Genomic DNA, 18663 nt, shown 5'->3' on the forward strand with positions numbered 1-18663 from the left:
ATTTAGCTACTTCTGTATGAGGGACCAGTTTAAAACTACTTTCCTGGTCAGGTATAATTAATCCAGGTGACCTGCTGGATCTTTCAGTGAGCGGCCTCTCTCCCTGGCCTCTGTACCACACGCAGCGGGGCCCCAATTTGAAATGACTTGGACTGTCACTGTGTGTCTGAGTGGGAGGCCTGCTGTTACCACTCTAATCTAACTCATCCAAGAGCTTTCCTATCTCTGCTCTCTCTCTCATCTCTGTCATCTCTCTCCTCTATCCTCTTCGTTTAGGCGTTTAGATTCTGCAGATGGAATTACTCTGATTTTTTGGTAGAGGAGAATTTAGATTCTATACTGACTTCAAAAAGCTTACGGATTTTATGTGCACTTGTACTGTATTACAGAGAGTGGTTTAACTTTTTTATAGAAGACTGCAGAAGAGCGGTACAGTGTGGCAGAGTGCAGTGTTGGGTTATATAATCCGTTAGTGTTGGAGTTTTCAGATATAATCCTCCCTCTCTCTTTTCCTTTTCTTTCTCACTCTCTATTTATAAATCCCTCATTCTTTCTATCTCTCGCTCCTTTTCTCTCCATCCATCCACCCATCCATCCATCCATCCATCCCACCCACCCACCCACCCACCCACCCACCCACCCACCCTCTCTTTCTCTCTCTTTCTCTCTGTCTCTCTCTGTCTCTCTCTTTCTCTCTCTCTCTTTCTCTCTCTCTCTCTTTTTCTCTCTGTCTCTCTCTCTCTCTCTCTTTCTCTCTCTCTCGCTCTCTCTCTGTCTCCTCTCTTTATCACACACTCTCTCTGTCTATTGTCAGGCCTATTTACTGTACATGCCTGTATTTTTCTTCTCTAACTCATGTCCTCTGTCCAGGTTTTTCTTCTGTGGAGTTGGATGCCATCCTTGACCTTTTTCCAGACTGTCAATAGATGATGATGATGAGAGGTCAGGGTGGTTGGCTGACTGGATGACTGAGGAACACCATTGTTTGCAGAAGCTCTGTACCTTTGTTGTCCCTCACTCCTGAGTTTGTTAGACACTTCAGTAGGACAGTCATGTACATTGCAATTCATGATACATTTTTTTATTTTAATCTCTCATATGTCTTTCTTCTGTTTACTACCATTGCTGCTTCACTCAATGACAATGTTCTTGTGTCTTGCTTCAATTCAATTGTCTCTCTCTTTCTTCATTTTTTGCTCCGTTTCTCTGTCTCCGTCTCTTTTCCTCTCTCTCTGTACATCTGTCTTTCTTTTTTGGTCTTTCTTAAGTGTCAGGCAGTCACCATCTTACTCAAGCTATCCAATCTCTGCTCCCACAAGCCCTACTGCAGCCAGCCCCTATGCCACCCTCCTCCCCACCAGTCTGACTGTTAACAGCTTCTTCAGCCTCCATCAGTACTGCTGCCCCTCGTCTGCCAAACACTCGCAGCAGGCAAGGTAAGGGCCACCTAAGGGCCTTCAAAAGAACCCCAAGAACCATTTAATACCTCACAACAATCCTTACCTCCTGCAAGACCCTTAGAACCCTAAACAGATCCTCAGTCCTCCCCTGGTCACCAACCCTTACTTCAAAGCTTGACCCTCCCTTTCCTCTTCCTACAAAACCCCTTCACTCCCCTGGTTAACCCCCTGGTAACCCGTCACCCTAAGACCCTTACCCTTTACCCAGCCCCTGACCTGTGCAAGAACCCTCCATTGCTATGTCACCTCGTCGTTGTTTCACCATTTTTCACCACCTGCTTTGCCTTTCATCATCTGGTCTCCCATACACCTGTGGGAATGTGTCACCAGTTCAATCGTGACCCTGGCCTATGCCATGCTGCCATGCTGCCTCCTCATCTTTCTTGACTATCAGAGAGTCCTCACTGTTGTCTCCATCTTAACCGCTGTGTCTGAGAGGGGAGTAGAGGGGATGGCTGTCTTTAAAGGGTTAAAACTTAAAAGGGCCGTTTTAGAGAGAGAGAGAGAGAGAGACTCACTTAGAGAAGAGAAAAAGCAATATTCTTGAGTGGAGGGTCTGAAGGTAGTCTGAGTCACCACTAAACCCACTGAATCTTCACCTTCTCTCTCTCTCTCAACATGACCCTGTGATGTACTGGAGCAGACACCAGCTTCAGGCCATCATGGTTCAGGACTGCCATCTAGTGGGATATACAGGCCTAGTGTGCAGTCAGTGAGCGCTAGTTAGCATTGTTGCCTGGACAAAGTACTATGGAAATATGACCTAGAATACAGCAGCTGATAGCTAAGAAACACAAATTATTATTATTGATTATTTTTTACACAGGATATGACATGAACATTTGAGACAGCACCCTGCTCCTCTCTTCTCTCAGTATCATTTCCATCATCATACTGTATGCGTTGATCAGCTTCTTCTCACGTATTTATGTCTCATGCCTTTTCTCTTTTTCTTGCTGTTTTTCTCTGTGTGTTCGTCTGTCTGCCTCTGTGCCTGTCTCCCTGCCTACTTGTCTGTCTGCCTGTCTCCCTGCCTCCTTGTCTCCCTGCCTCCTTGTCTGTCTGTCTGTCTGTCTGTCTGTCTGTCTCCTTCCCTTCCTATCTATCTGTCTATCAACCTGTCTCTTTTCCTCTCTGTCTGTCTCTTTACCCATTCCCGTTGGTTCCTCAGAGAGGAGTGCAAGGATGTGCCCTCCCATCAGTTCTGTTGTCCCTCCTCAGGGTGCAGTAGCCCCTCCTCTCGGTAACCCCGGACTTTGATTGGTCTCTTGGCATCAGTCTGGACAACTGATTGGTCTCTTTGTGTCTAACTGGACAGCTCATCCAATCCACCTGAGTCGGACCCTCTGGGGGACTCTTGTTATTTACTGAGAGAAAAACTGGAAGCCTCCTCAATACAGTTTAACATATGAATGACTCTGGAGGGAGCCTCATCTGGCTGGATTTATTCTGATCATCTTCAGAGTTGCATGCAAATTCTAGTATTATGATAGTTAGTGATAGTGATTTACCAGATACAGTGCCTTCAGAAAGTATTCCGACCCCACATTTTGTTACATTACAGCCTTATTCTAAAATGCATTAAATAAATAAAAATCCTCAGCAATCTACACACAATACCCCATAATGACAAAGTGAAAACAGGTTTTTAGACACTTTTGCAGATTTATTAAAAATAAAAACAGAAACACCTTATTTACATAAGTATTCAGACCCTTTGCTATGACACTCGAAATTGAGCTCTGGTGCATCCTGTTTCCATTGATCATCCTTGAGATGTTTATACAACTTGATTTGAGTCCACCTGTGGTAAATTCAATTGATTGGATATGATTTGGAAAGGCACACACCTGTCTATATAAGGTCCTACAGTTGACAGTGCATGTCAGAGCAAAAAACCAAGCCGTGAGGTCGAAGGAATTGTCCGTAGAGCTCCTAGACAGGATTGTGTCGAGGCACAGATCTGGGGAATGGTACCAAAACATTTCTGCAGCATTGAAGGTCCCCAAGAACACAGTGGTCCCCATCATTCTTAAATGGAAAAAGTTTAGAGCCACCAAGACTATCCCTAGAGCTGGCCGCTAGGCCAAACTAATACAATCGGGGGAGAAGGGCCTTGGTCAGGGAGGTGACCAAGAACCCGATGATCACTCTGACAGAGCTCTAGTGTTCCTCTGTGGAGATGGGAGAACCTTCCAGAAGGACAACCATCTCTGCAGCACTCCACCAATCAGGCCTTTATGGTAGAGTGACCAGACGGAAGCCACTCCTCACGAAAAAAGGCACATGACAGCCTGCTTGGTGTTTGCCAAAAGGCACCTAAAGACTCTCAGACCATGGAAAACAAGATTCTCTGGTCTGATGAAACCAAGATTGAACTCTTTGGCCTGAATGCCAAGCGTCATGTCTGGAGGAAACATGGCACCATCCCTACAGTGAAGCATTGGGGTGGCAGCATCATGCTGTGTGGATGTTTTTCAGCGGCACGAACTGGGAGACTAGTCAGGATCGAGGCAAAGATGAACAGAGCAAAGTGCAGAGAGATCCTTGATGAAAACCTGCTCCAGAGTCCTCAGGACCTCAGACTGGGGTGAAGGTTCACCTTCCAACAGGACAACGACCCTAAGCACACAGCCAAGACAACGCAGGAGTGTGTCCCTGAGCGGCCGAGCCAGAGCCCGGACTTGAGCCGGAACAAACATCTCTGGAGTGACCTGAAAATAGCTGTGCAGCAATGCTCCCCATCCAACCTGACAGAGCTTGAGAGGATCTACAGAGAAAAATGGGAGAAACTCCCCAAATGCAGGTGTGCCAAGCTTGTAGCGTCATAACCAGGAAGACTTTGGGCTGTAATCACTGCCAAAGGTGATTCAAGTACTGAGTAAAGGGTCTGAATACTTATGTAAATATGATATTTTCATTTATTTCAATTTATTTATTAGCAAACATTTCTAAAAACCTGTTTTTGGTTTGTCATTATGGGGTATTGTGTGTAGATTTATGAGGGAAATAATCAATTTAATACATTTTAGAATGAGGCTGTAATCTAACAAAATGTGGAAAAAGTCAAGGGGTCTGAACTTTCCGAAGGCATGGTATTATGACTCCACGGTAGACTCATGAACCATGATTATCTCCTCACTTTGTATATCATCTCTGTCTCACTGCCTAACGTTATTAGCTTTTCTCTACTCGTCTTCACACCTGTAGCCTCTGTTTTAAGTAGTCGTTCTCTATGTTCAGTAGCTACTACACTGCCACCCCAGTCTGTGAGAAGCTAGGCTTATCATAACTCAATGAAATCTAAGGAGAGAAAAAAGCCATTTCAATGTCATGTCCTGGTATTTGTTTGTGTTTGTTTAGAAATGTTAGATGATGTTGCTCCGTATCTGAAATAAACGTATCATGTTTGGTGCATAGAATAATATATATTTTTTTCTGATGTACTGTAGACCTCTGGACAGCAGGGGGCATAGTTATTATAAGCTCAACGGCAGAGTAGTCCTACTTCTCAACTTTGTCTCTGAGACACATACAGTAGTTGACCAGTAACTGTGGGCACAGGCATCTTCAATAAATGTTGGTGGCCAATAGAACATTATATCTGTGTGTATTTATGATCTATGTGTGTTTTCTTTACTCTAATCATACACTAGGTGCTATCTAGAACCTAAAAGGGTTCTTCAGCTGTCCATGTAGGATAACATTTTAAAGAACCAGGTAGAACCCTTTTGGTTCCAAGTAGAACTGTTTTGGGTTCCATGTATAACCCCTTCCACAGAGGGTTCTACATGGAACCAAAAATGGTTCTACCTGGAACCAAAGGGGGACTACCTGGACCCAGAAAGGGTTATCCTATGAGGACAGCCAAAGAACCCTTTTGGAACCCTTTTTCCTTAGAGTGTACAGTACACATGAACACACTCACACACTCAACAAGGTAAACTACAGAGTATAGCAGAAATGCAGTATGACATCATAATACACCAGGTATGGAGATATATAGAGCTGTATATATACTACCATTCAAAAGTTTGGGATCACTTAGAAATGTCCTTGTTTTTGAAAGAAAAGCACATTTTTTGTCCATTAAAATAACATCAAATTGATCAGAAATACAGTGTAGACATTGTTAATGTTGCAAATTACTATTGTAGCTGGAAACGGCTGATTTTTAATGGAATATCTACATAGGCATACATAGGCCCATTATCAGCAACCATCACTCCTGTGTTCCAATGGCACGCTGTGATAGCTAATCCAAATTAATCATTTTAAAAGACTAATTTATCATTAGAAAACCCTTTTGCAATTATGTTAGCGCAGCTGAAAACTGTTGTTCTGATTAAAGAAGCAATATAACTGGCCTTCTTTAGACTAGTTGAGTATCTGGAGCATCAGCATTTGTGGGTTCGATTACAGGCACAAAATGGCCAGAAACAAATAGTTTTCTTCTGAAACTTGTCAGTCTATTCTTGTTCTGAGAAATGAAGGCTATTCCATGCGAGAAATTGACAAGAAACTGAAGATCTGGTACAACGCTGTGCACTACTCCCTTCACAGAACAGCGCAAACTAACTCTGGCTCTAACCAGAATAGATAGAGGAGTGGTACACCCCGGTTTTATTGCTTCTTTAATCAGTACAACAGTTTTCAGCTGTGCTTACATAATTGCAAAAGGATTTTCTAATGATCAATTAGCTTTTTAAAATTATAAATGTGTATTAGTTAACACAACGTGTCATTGGAACACAGGAGTGATGGTTGCTGATAATAGGCCTCTGTACGCCTATGTAGATATTCCATAAAAAATCTGCCGTTTCCAGCTACAATAGTAATTTACAACATTAACAATGTCTACACTGTATTTCTGATCAATTTGATGTTATTTTAATGGACAATTTTTTAAATTTACTTTAAAAAACAAGGACATTTCTAAGTGACCCCAAACTTTTGAACGGTAGTGTAGGCCTGACTCCATCCCCTCATTGTTGGAATTTGAATGAGAAGTACATTACCACCCCCTCCTCTCTGTCCCTTTTCTCTCCCAGCTTTTCTGTTGTGACTGGTGTGTGTGTTTGTTCTATTTGTCGTTATGTAATAGTGTGCCTGCCTGTCAGTCAGCTGGGTAAAGTGAGATAGCAAGGTGCAGGAGGAGGGAGGTTGAGAGAGTTTGGGCGGGGTGAGTAAGTTCCGAGGTGTCAAAAGACTGAAGAATGTAGCCTTGCAGCTCTGCAGGGTGAGCGAGAGAATGTGAGTGTGTGTGTGTTCGTGAAGTGTGTGTGTTTGTTAGGGTGTGTTTGTTATCACGCTCCACCAGTCCGTGTGGGACCTCTCTTTAACTGTAGGAGCACGGTAAGGACCTTTGAATTCACTCCTAAACTTTCTGTACAGAACAACAGAGATGACATGCTGTAACTAGTGGTAAGTCTTGAGTGATTGTCAGTTGGAATGTATGTAATACTTGTGTATACACGGTTTGTGCTTATTATAGAGCTGACTGAGTCAGTATCTCAGTATGGTGAGCCTACTGTGCAGCATACATGAGTGTTGCGAAGGCTGTTGAATTCAGCTTTATGTATTTAAACATCTTTTATAGATACTATCGATGTGGATGTGCAGGTTATTGTAGACAATTGTGTTGAAAGTGTCTAGTGAGGATACGTCAGGGTTTTTGATAGCATTCACTACAGTTCATTACAGTTCATTACAGTAGGTTCATGTTTATGACAGTGAGAGGTTACATTCAGTATCAAAAGCAGACATGCAATGTCTACAACATGTAGGACCGAGGGAGGAAGTAGATTGAGTGAAATTCACGAGAAGTCGTCTGAGTGTGATAATGAATGGGTGTTACCGCTGTGACAGAGTGTATGTCATTACATTGAAAGAGAACAGAGCAGTTGGGTTATGTCAGAGGCTGTCTCCCTGTTGCCATCGCAAACACACTCACTCACTCACCCACTCACTCACTCAGTGAGCGTTACAGTAGTGTGTGTATACAGCATGTACAGTGTCAGTGTGTGTGTAATGTCTGTGAGGAGAGAGAGTTAAAACAACGTTTATGTTGGAGATTATAAGAGAGTCAGTTAGATGGAGGAGTGGAATCAGTGGATGGAGTGTAGGAGGCAGAAGAATGCTTGGATGTGACAGATGAATGATTAGATTGTTCTCACAGTATTCACTTCTTCTGAGTTCTACAATAGAAGTTCTTCAACTCGTGTGTAAATGTGTTTTTCCTGTTTCACACATGACGTGAGAGCCATTATCGACATTTCCATCATCACAGCACTAGAGTGGTTTGAAGATGTGACGTCATCAAATAGCAGTGAGGGTTCAAAGCTTAGATAAAGGAAAGTCTGTTGTTGTTCTCTCTGGATGGATGATCAGTGTTGTTTCCCTTTGATGGGTCTTGAAAAGGATTGTATTATTATATCACTAAGCATAAAGCTTGGGTTGCTCTCACCTCTGGTGTCTGTCTGTAAAGCAAATCAAATGAAATCAAATGTATTGGTCACATACATGTGTTATGGCAGATGTTATTGCGGGTGTAGTGAAACGCTTGTGCTTCTAGCTCCGATAGAGCAGTAATATCTAACAAGTAATATCTAACAGTTTCACAACATACACCCGAAAATACACGTAAAACTAAGTAAGGAATGGATTAATACATATATGTCAGAGCGGCATTGGACTAAGATACAGTGGCAAAGTATAGAATACACTATATACATATGAGATGGGTTATGCAATATTTACACACGATTAAAGTGACTAACATACCGTAGAATAGTATAGAATACAGTTTACACATATGAGATGAGTGATGCAAGACACGGGGACATTATTAAAGTGGCTAGTGTTTCATTTCCTTAAAGTGGCCAGTGATTCCTAATCAATGTCTATAGTCAGCAGCCTCTGATGTGCTGGAGATGGCTGTTTAACTGTGGTGTAGTATAGAATACAACACAGTATATAAATATTTAATGAGTGATGCAATATGTAAACACAATATAAAAGTGACCTTCTATGATGTGCTAGTGATGGCTGTTTATCGGTCTGTTGTGGAGACAGAACAAGAGAGAGGTGATGGAGAAGTGAGGGGTGAAGGACAGACAGAGAGGGGGGGTCAAGAGGACAGGACAAGGAGAATTGTGTGAGAGGAGCCTGTTAAAGTAAGTCTTTGGTCAGTCACAGTGCAGATCAATAGAGTATTATGACTTTTCATCAATGGCAGGGAGCACATGTGTTTTTAAATCCTAGCCACTCTCACCTGTTGTGGACCCATGGAGACATGCTGCTGCCCTGCCTCTCCAACACACGCTGACAGGCAGTCCATCAATAATGAATATGGAGGAACAGGAGGAACAGGAGGCAGAGGGCAGCTAGCGAGGAGGTGACACTGTTTCACACTGCAGATAATACATCTCTTCCCCACTCACTTCTCTCCTCCTCTCCTCTCTGCTTCTGCTTTCTTCTTCTCGTCACATATTGTCAAAAGTTCCCCATCGGTTTCTAATCTGAATTTCATCCGAGGTGAAGAGAGTTATGTTGGTGCCTTCTGAGTGTACCTGCAGCCCCACAGAGAGCCTCAGTCAGTAGCAGCACTGTGACAGGCCTACAGGAGGCTGATCCATAAAACATGAGGCTCTGATGTGATCTGTGATATGGCCACCCTCATGATTTATACAACAAACTTTTTACTCTAATATCAACTTTGTGTAAGCGTATTATGTGAACACATGAACACAGTCACAAACGCAGGAAAAACATTATCATGTTTAATTCAGTCTAAAGAGTCAAAATATTACAGCGCCCTGTTGTTGGCATAATGGAAGGTGGAGAATATTTGGGGCCTTTCACAAAAAAAAAAATATGTTTTATTGTCACGTACAGTACCAGTCAAAAGTTTGAACACACCTACTCATTCAAGGGTTTTTCTTTATTTAGACTATTTTCTACATTTATAGATTTTAGATTCTTCAAAGTAGCAACCCTTTGCCTTGATGACAGCTTTGCACACTCTTGGCATTCTCTCAACCAGCTTCACCTGGAATGCTTTTCCAAGAGTCTTGAAGGAGTTCCCACATATGCTGAGCACTTGTTGGCTGCTTTTCCTTCACTCTGCAGTCCAACTCATCCCAAACCATCTCAATTGGGTTGAGGTTGGGTGATTGTGGAGGCCAGGTCATCTGATGCAGCACTCCATCACTTTCCTTCTTGGTCAAATAACCCTTACACAGACTGGAGGTGTGTTGGATCATTGTCCTGTTGAAAAACAAATGATTGTCCCACTTAGCGCAAACCAGATGGGATGGCGTATCGCTGCAAAATGCTGTGGTTGTCACGTGTGCTCCCTCTCCGGCCTCTAGGTCACCAGGCTGCTCGTTATGGTGCACACCTGTCAACATCGTTACAAGCACCTGCGCGTCATCAGACTCACCTGGACTCCATCACCTCCTTGATTACCTGCCCTATATATATATCACTCCCTTTGGTTCCTTCCCCAGGCGTCATTGTTTCTGTTTCCTGTCTGTTCGTGTTTCTTGTTTTGTTCACTTGTTTATTAAATGATGCACTCCCTGAACTTGCTTCCCGACTCCCAGCGCACTCGTTACAGTGGTAGCCATGCTGGTTAAGTGTGCCTTGAATTCTAAATAAATCACTGACAGTGTCACCAGCAAAGCACCCCCACACCATCACACCTCCTCCTCCATGCTTCACGGTGGGTACCACACATGCCGAGATCATCTGTTCACCTACTCTGCGTCTCACAAAGACACTGCAGTTGGAACCAAAAATCTCCAATTTGGAAATCATCAGACCAAAAGACAGATTTCCACCTGTCTAATGTACATTGCTCATGTTTCTTGGCCCAAGCAAGTCTCTTCTTCTTTATGGTGTCCTTTAGTAGTGGTTTCTTTGCAGCAATTTGACCATGAAGGCCTGATTCATGCAGTCTCCTCTGAACAGTTGATGTTGAGATGTGTCTGTTACTTGAACTCTGTGAAGCATTTATTTGGGCTGCACTTTCTGAGGCTGGTAACTATAATGAACATATCCTCTGCAGCAGAGGTAACTCTGGGTCTTCCTTTCCTTTGGCGGTCTTCATGAGAGCCAGTTTCATTATAGCGCTTGATGGTTTTTGCGACTTCACTTGAAGAGTTCTTGAAATTTTCCGGATTGACTGACTTTCATGTCTTAAATTAATGATAGACTGTCATTTCTCTTTGCTTATTTGAGCTGTTCCTGCCATAATATGGACTTGGTCTTTTACCAAATAGGGCAGTCTTCTGTATACCATCCCTACCTTGTCACAACATAACTGACTGGCTCAAACGCATTAAGAAGGAAAGAAATTCCACAAATTCAACAAGGCATACCTGTTAATTGAAATGCATTCCAGGTGACTACCTCATGAAGCTGGTTGAGAGAATGCGAAGAGTGTGCAAAGCTGTCATCAAGGCAAAGGGTGGATACTTTGAAGAATCTCAAATCTCAAATATATTTTGATTTGTTTAACACTTTTTTGATTACTACATGATTCCGTATGTGTTATTTCATACTTTTGATGTCTTCACTATTATTCTACAATGTAGAAAATAGTAAAATAAAGAAAAACCCTTGAATGAGTACATCGGATAGGTGCAGTGAAATGTGTTGTTTTACAGTGTCAGCCATCGTAGTACGGCACCCCTGGAGCAAATTAGGGTAAAGTGCCTTGCTCAAGGGCACAGACAGATTATTCACCTTGTCGGCTCAGGTATTAGAATCAGCGACCTTTCAGTTATTGGCCCAAAGCTTAAACTGCAAGGCTACCTGCCGCCCTAACACTCTAACACTCACAGGAGTAGTGGCAACAGCAGGGGTATCACATTGAGATGAGGAGAGCAGAGAAGGCCTTTGGGAAGGGAGGAGTTAAATGAGAGCAAGGATGTTCAGAGAGTTATCATCAGTAGCCTGGAAAGCATAGTTAAGTATGTTGTGGTTTCATGTGTGATATGATGCGACCTAGGTTTGGTTAAGGCTGGGAGCTCGACGTAAAAAGGCCATCTGAGTCCTCCTGTGTGATGTGGCAGCCAGCGTGGTGTCCCTATCTTTTGGTGAATAACTGTGTGGCTTTTCACCAACTGTCCATGTTTTCCACTCCATAAAAGGAGCACTCTCGTGGTGCACAGTGGTAAATTGTATACTATTTATGCGTCAAATGGAAGACAGACCTGCAATAGAGACTGGGTGTGTGAGTTTACTATCTGTTTGTGTGACTAACTACCGTAGACTGCTCAGTGCTATATATTTATGTGCTGTGTGTATACACACTAAGTAGATTCGTTGTAACACACACTTGTAGCATTATGCTCATGATGACTGTCCGTCACTCGCGGCCCACAATGCATCTACACCGACCTAAACGGTGTTAATAATCCATCGTCATGGCAACAGTGCTTCTCATCCCTCAACTGCCTCTCCGCCCACATAGGTCTCACAGCAACCGTCACTAAGCAACCCCCTCTTCCTTCTCAGTTTCTCCATTTGTGAGGCTGCGGGGGAAGAGAAAGAAATGGAGTAAGAGATTATGTTACATCAAGAAAATCTGATATCATATATGATGTGACAAAAATATGATATAATTTATGATGTGACAAAAATCTGATATCATATATGATGTGACAAAAATATGATATAATTTATGATGTGCCAAAAATCTGATATCATATATGATGTGACAAAAAGTATGATATTATATATGATATGACCAAAAATATGATATTATATATGATATGACCAATGTCCAAACACACCTCCAGGCTGTGTAAGGGCCATTTTACCAAGAAGGAGAGTGGAAGGAGTGCTGCATCAGATGACATGGCCTCCACAATCCCCCGACTTCAATCAAGTTGAGATGGTTTGGGATGAGTCGGACCGCAGAGTGAAGGAAAAGCAGCCAAAAAGTGCTCAGCATATGTGGGAACTCCTTCAAGACTGTTGGAAAAGCATTCCAGGTGAAGCTGGTTGAGAGAATGCCAAGCGTGTGCAATGCTGTCATTGAGGCAAGGGCTGGCTATTTGAAGAATCTAAAATGTAAAATATATTTTGATTTGTTTAACACTTTTTGGGTTACTACATGATTCCATATGTGTTATTTCATAGTTTTGATATCTTCACTTGATGTGTTCACTATTATTCTAAAATAGTCAAAATAAAGAAAAACCCTTGAATGAGTAGATGTTCTAAAACTTTTGACCGGTTAAATATGATTAGAAAGAGTGGAAATATTGAAAGTGGTTTTCACTGAAGCTAAAGATCTACAGAGCTTATCAAGAGGATATTGCGGTACATTTTTAGAGAAGTCTGATTAAACATAAATAGAGTAGAAGGTAGTTATCTTTATATTACTTGGCCATATGCAATGTGAAGTATAGTACAAATCACAGAAGGTTTGGTGCACCTTAATTGGGGAAGACGGCTCGTGGTAATGGCTATAATTAGTGGAATGGTATCAAACACATGGTTCCCATGTGTTTGATGCCATTCCATTTACTCCGTTCCAGCCATTATTATGAGCCGGCCTCCCTTCAGCAGCCTCCACTGATACAAATGTAACAGTTATATTGGCCACTAACATTTTTAGAGGTGCTGGTGGAGTGGTCAGAGTTGTGTCTCTGTACAGCTGGCTCCAGTCATTGTGACTACTGTTGTTATTACATGACATGCTATGGTTCCCTGTGTTCAAACAGCCTTTCACAGTATTGTGGCCTTGTTTCACCCTTTTTATCAGAGAAAACAGTGTATTTCTCGGTACAGGAAATGCTGTTGAAAACCACTATGACATGTGTGCACATGATGGTTGTAACATCAACACTCTATTACACAAATAACATATTATTCTCAACCTTAACTAATGTGTCTACTGTGGTTGTGTAAGGATCATTGGTGTTGTTTGCCTGTTCTAATTCTATAGTCCGCCAGTGTTCCTTCCTCCCCGTCATATATTTTCTGTCAGCTTCACACCAACCACAGGAAACCACTGCTTCTCAGGGGACGAGAAGGAGAGAAACAGGAAGAAGGGAGGACCAAATAGAGAGAGAAAGAACATAACTTTCCAAATTGTTGTACCCTATTCCTACAGAGCATATTGTAAACATGTGGGCATTTTACAATGACGTTGGCCTGCTTTATAGTCTGAATAAAGCTTTGCCCACATACATTTGCATGCTGCCCCAGTTTCTGTTTCCTTGGGCCTCTGCTCTGTCATTATGTTTTCTTCAGGAAGTGAGAAAGAACTAGAGGGCAGCGCCTGGGCAGAGTGGGTGTGGCAAGAGAAGGGAGGAAGTCAAGGCAGGGGCATGTGACTTGTGACTGTGGTGAGGTGGTTATTCACTGACGGACTGGCCGACTAGCTCTCTGGGTGACTGTTGCTACATGGGATCGAGAGCAGGACAGTGGAGTAGACGTTGTATTACCTGGAAGATTAGGGCCTGAGGGGACTGTTGGGCTGGATAGGAAGCTGCCTTCTTAGCCTGTCTGTACATGTCTGTGTGGAGAGATGCAGCTCTGTAGGCTACATACAGTAGGTCAGACAAGTGTGTGTTGTAGTACTGTACAGGCCTAGTGGGAAAAGTTAGCGTTCGTGTGTATGTGTCTGTTTCATAATCTATTTGTCAAAAGTGCAGTCCTGTGCGTGCATGTGATTGGTTGTTATTGTAAACACCTGGTCTTTCCAGACAGGTGTGGAATGAGTGGTATGTGGCACTGGCAGTGAAATGTGGCTAATGACTGCTCTAATGTTTTAAAAAAACGGTTATTTTATTGTATGACAGAGACAGAATGTGAGACAGAGAGAGAGAGAAGTCTGAACAAGGGTACTAAACTCAGTAGTACATTAACTGCACAGGGAGTTTTCCTGGACAAACAAAGAGGGATAGAGAGGGTACAGAAAGAGAGAGAAGGGTCAGAGAGGGAGTGAGAGGGAAGAGACTTTGGTTCACAAGGCAGGAAACGACACGTGATTCTGTCAGCTCCAGTGCAAGGAACATTTTGGAGGAATGGGAAATTCTGCTCCGATCATATTTTTCTATTACCATTGGTGTGACTGGAAGGGTTGCTGCACATGATAAAAAAACATATATACAGTAGCTGTGTACATTCTGATCTTTGTTGTGGTGAGAAGCTAAGTACAAAGTGCAAGTGTGAATGTGTGTAAGTCTGGTCCTCTTCCCTCATGAGATCCAGCAGGAGAAGTTTCCTGCCACGCCGGTCTAATTTCTACATGTGAGTTACTTACCTATGAGGAACAATACATCTGTGTTTGGGGCTAGAGATTACTAAGTTAAGTATGTCCCCTTTTCATCAAGCCCTTTCCCCTCTCATTCATCCTTCTGTCCCCACAGTGTGGAAACAGAGACCCAGTGTGCGGAGCCTCCCGGGGCCCACTCAGACGGCCCCTACAGCCAGACCACAGCGTACCTGCGTGGCACAGAGCGCTACAGTGACAGCAGCAGTGGTCCTGGTCCTCCAGGCCCTCGGGGGCCTCCGTGCGTGGCCCCTCCCAGCTCGGCAAGCCTTGCCTGGGCACTGCGAACACGCCATCAGCCTGCCAGCCTGGCCCTCCGCAAGCAGGAGGAGGAGGAGAACAAGAGGTGCAAGGCCAGTCTCTCTGACAGCTATGAGCTCTCCACAGACCTGCAGGACAAGAAGGTACACCGGGGTGTGGGGATGTGTATACAGAATGTGTCTGTACTGTATGGTTTGAACTCAATGTCGTTTGTGTTGTGTGTAGAGATAGAGAGAAACAACAAGTGTGATAACATACTGGCAGTGAGTGTTGTGGTAGCCCTGTCTATAACTCCTCTGTCCCCTGTCCTGTCTCCTCTGCCAGGTGGAGATGTTGGAGAGGAAGTATGGTGGCTCCTTTGTGAGCCGCAGAGCAGCCCGGACCATCCAGACAGCCTTCCGCCAGTACCGTATGAACAAGAACTTTGAGCGCCTCCGCAGCTCGGCGTCCGAGAGCCGCATGACGCGACGCATCATCCTGTCCAACATGCGGCTGCAGTACTCGTTTGACGACCGCCAGCCGCAGCAGCAGGGGACCGGAACACAGACGAACTTCACACACAGTGTGGGCATCGGCCCTCCTCATTCACCTGACGCAGAAAGGACAGGAGACTACACACACCTGGAGGACTCCTTCACCAAACAGGTTGGTCAGTCATCTGGTGCATTCGCTACAGCAGTGATATGTTGAATCAAGTGACTAGTTAAATGAGTTCTCAGGTAGAGATTCTATTCCTGTTTGAGTCTCTGTTTTGTCATACTGCAGGTTGAATATCTGTCCCTTACTGTACCAAGATGTTCTATCCTCTCCCTCCATGTGCCGTTCAGGTGAAGACCCTGGCTGACTCCATGGACACCGCCCTGACCTGCCGAGGCGGGCGAGATGACTCCCAGGAGGACTTTGGGGAGTGTGTGTGGAGCAGCAGCAGTAACCCCTCCTCTCAGAGAGGCCTGTGTGAGAGACCCCGGGGAGGGGGAGGGGGCCTCAGCATGCACGGAGACAGCACAGCCACCTCCTACAGTGATGTCACTCTATACATGGACGACTGCATGCCCTCCTCGCCTCTCTCACTGGACCGGGCTCCCAGCAGCACAGACACTGAGTACTGGGGCCCTGGGGGAGGCGTGGGGGCCCGTGAGGACAGCAGGGACACTGAGGGAGGGGGTAGCAGTAACAGCCGTCGCAGCACTCCCTGCACGGAGTGTCGAGACTACCGTCTGAGGGGCGCCCACCTGCCCCTGCTCACCATCGAGCCCCCCAGCGACAGCTCCGTGGACATGAGCGACCGCTCTGACCGTGGCTCTCTCAGCAGACAGATCTACGAGCAGGAGCCAGCGGGAGGAGCGGGCTCTCCTCAGGGAACACTCAAACACTCCCCTAACACTCCCCGCTCTGTCCCCACAGCCGCAGCGCAGGGCCAGACCCGCGCCCCCGGCCGGGGCCCCCCCCTGCCCACTCAAATCCCCCACCACGTGGCACACCACCATCACCACCACCCTCACCACCACCACCAGTACCCAGACACCCCCTCATCCTCCTCCTCCCCCCAGCAGCCCCCCACCACCCCCCTGTCCTCCTCCTCCTCTGCTGCGCTGCCCCCTGGTGGCCTAGAGCAGCCCTGTCTGTCTGACGGGGACAACGACTCTCTCAACTCCACCACCAACTCCAACGAAACGGTGAACTGCAGCTCTGGCTCCTCGTCTCAGGACAGCCTGAGGGAGCCCCTACCCCCTCTGGGCAAGCAGACCTACCAGAGAGAGAGTAGACACAGCTGGGACTCACCGCCATTTAACAACGACGTGGTGCAAAGACGCCAGTACCGCATCGGACTCAACCTATTCAATAAGTAAGACTTTTGCAATCCATTTATATTTGACATTTAAACTACGTAAAACAACCACGTCACAATCAACCACATATCACAATCATTGAATGTAAAACCTTCAAAACAGAAAAAGTAGTGAGTCAGGATATAGTGTCACCGAGAGGGAAGTGGGAGTCGTTCTCTTGTGATTTGTCATTGTCTGATTGGTCTCTGTGATTCTCAGGAAGCCAGAAAAAGGGATCCAGTACCTGATCGAGAGAGGTTTTGTGTCCGACACTCCGGTCGGGATCGCTCGCTTCATCCTGGAGAGGAAGGGCCTTAGCAGACAGATGATCGGAGAATTCCTCGGCAACCGGCAGAAACAGTTCAACAAGGACGTACTGGAGTAAGGGAATGAGGGACGGAGAGGTGGAGGATTCCGAATGGGAGTATACAGTAAATAGGAGATTACTAGAAGTAATTGGAGAGGCTACTGTTACAGTAGTGACTGTGTCTCCTGTGTGTGTTATAGCTGTGTGGTGGACGAGATGGACTTCTCAGGTATGGACCTGGACGATGCTCTGAGGAAGTTCCAGGCCCAGATTAGAGTTCAAGGAGAAGCCCAGAAAGTAGAGAGGCTCATAGAAGCTTTCAGGTGTGTTCAATAGTCAAACTCATGTGTCTATTGTGTTGTTAGACACTCTGTGGAAATAGATTGAATGTACAGTGAGAATGTGTGTTGTTGTTTTGGAAATCCCTCTTAAATCTACACTACTACTCTCTCTTGAAAGTACTTGAAACGTGTTCTCCTTTCTCCCCCAGTCAGCGGTACTGTGTGTGTAACCCGACGCTGGTCCGCCAGTTCCAGAACCCAGACACCATCTTCATCCTGGCCTTCGCCATCATCCTCCTCAACACGGATATGTACAGCCCCAACGTCAAGGCAGAGAGGAAGATGAAGATAGAGGACTTCATCAAGAACCTCAGAGGTGCAGTTGGAACAAGCAGATCCATACACACGCGCACAAACAAAATACTCCAAGTAACATTGAACTAAAGGTCCTCATGTGAGAAACAAGATTCTCAGGCTGGCCCCCAGACTATAACATGGCAGTATACCGTGATCAGTGATGACTATTTCCACTGCATTTGTCTCGTCCTTTTTGGGTTGTATGAGTTTTGAACTTAAAAGTGAGCCTGCTACCTCCCAGACACTCATAACGCAAGACACTTTCCATCAAAGAGTTTTTTTCAATCAGATGAGCAAAATATTTCAACACAGGAGGAAGTAGACTGATATAAGCACATTTAACTCATTAACAGCCTCTTTCCCTGTGTGTCTACCAGGAGTGGACAACGGCCAGGACATTCCCAGGGATCTGTTGGTGGGGATCTACCAGCGCATCCAGAAGTGGGAGCTAAGGACCAACGATGACCACGTGTCCCAAGTGCAGGCGGTAGAGAGAGTCATAGTAGGCAAAAAGCCTGTGAGTTGTCTGGGCTTGAAATGTAACTGTAGCCCCGTGTCATTTCCCTGTTTAGCCTGTCAACATCTGTGGTACTATGTGTTGTTGCTATGTGTTACTGCATTGACAAGCTGTAACACTAGTTTGTTCTTTGTGTTACTGCTCAGCCTTAAGGAGATTTAATACTAAACTATTTTCTTTCATTGTGTTTTGTGTAGGTGATGTCTCTGCCACACCGCAGGCTGGTATGCTGCTGTCAGCTATATGAGGTGCCTGACCCCAACCGACCCCAGAGGACAGGAGTTCACCAACGGGAGGTCTTCCTGTTCAACGACCTGCTGGTGGTGAGGCTTCCTAACATGTCCTCCTAACAATGGG

The 18663-nt window shown here is 44.9% G+C and overlaps 1 protein-coding gene across 7 annotated transcripts in view; it reads left to right on the forward strand.

Moving 5' to 3' along the window:
• Window positions 1-18663, forward strand: part of LOC129860775 (IQ motif and SEC7 domain-containing protein 1-like) — a 51510-nt gene that overhangs the window by 26122 nt on the left and 6725 nt on the right. For 3 of the 7 annotated variants that reach the window (XM_055931496.1, XM_055931497.1, XM_055931503.1), the window contains 9 exons: window positions 1269-1436; window positions 14852-15158; window positions 15340-15660; window positions 15843-16861; window positions 17064-17225; window positions 17352-17474; window positions 17642-17808; window positions 18167-18306; window positions 18504-18629. In XM_055931496.1, the coding sequence (XP_055787471.1) occupies window positions 1269-1436; window positions 14852-15158; window positions 15340-15660; window positions 15843-16861; window positions 17064-17225; window positions 17352-17474; window positions 17642-17808; window positions 18167-18306; window positions 18504-18629 (2533 nt within the window). Of the gene's footprint in view, window positions 1-1268; window positions 1437-13009; window positions 14733-14851; window positions 15159-15339; window positions 15661-15842; window positions 16862-17063; window positions 17226-17351; window positions 17475-17641; window positions 17809-18166; window positions 18307-18503; window positions 18630-18663 lie in introns of those variants that run through there. The other 4 variants (XM_055931498.1, XM_055931499.1, XM_055931502.1 and 1 more) reach the window with 4 other exon arrangements.

The sequence above is a fragment of the Salvelinus fontinalis genome, chromosome 8 (genome assembly GCF_029448725.1).
Source record: "Salvelinus fontinalis isolate EN_2023a chromosome 8, ASM2944872v1, whole genome shotgun sequence".
NCBI classification, from domain to species: domain Eukaryota; kingdom Metazoa; phylum Chordata; class Actinopteri; order Salmoniformes; family Salmonidae; genus Salvelinus; species Salvelinus fontinalis.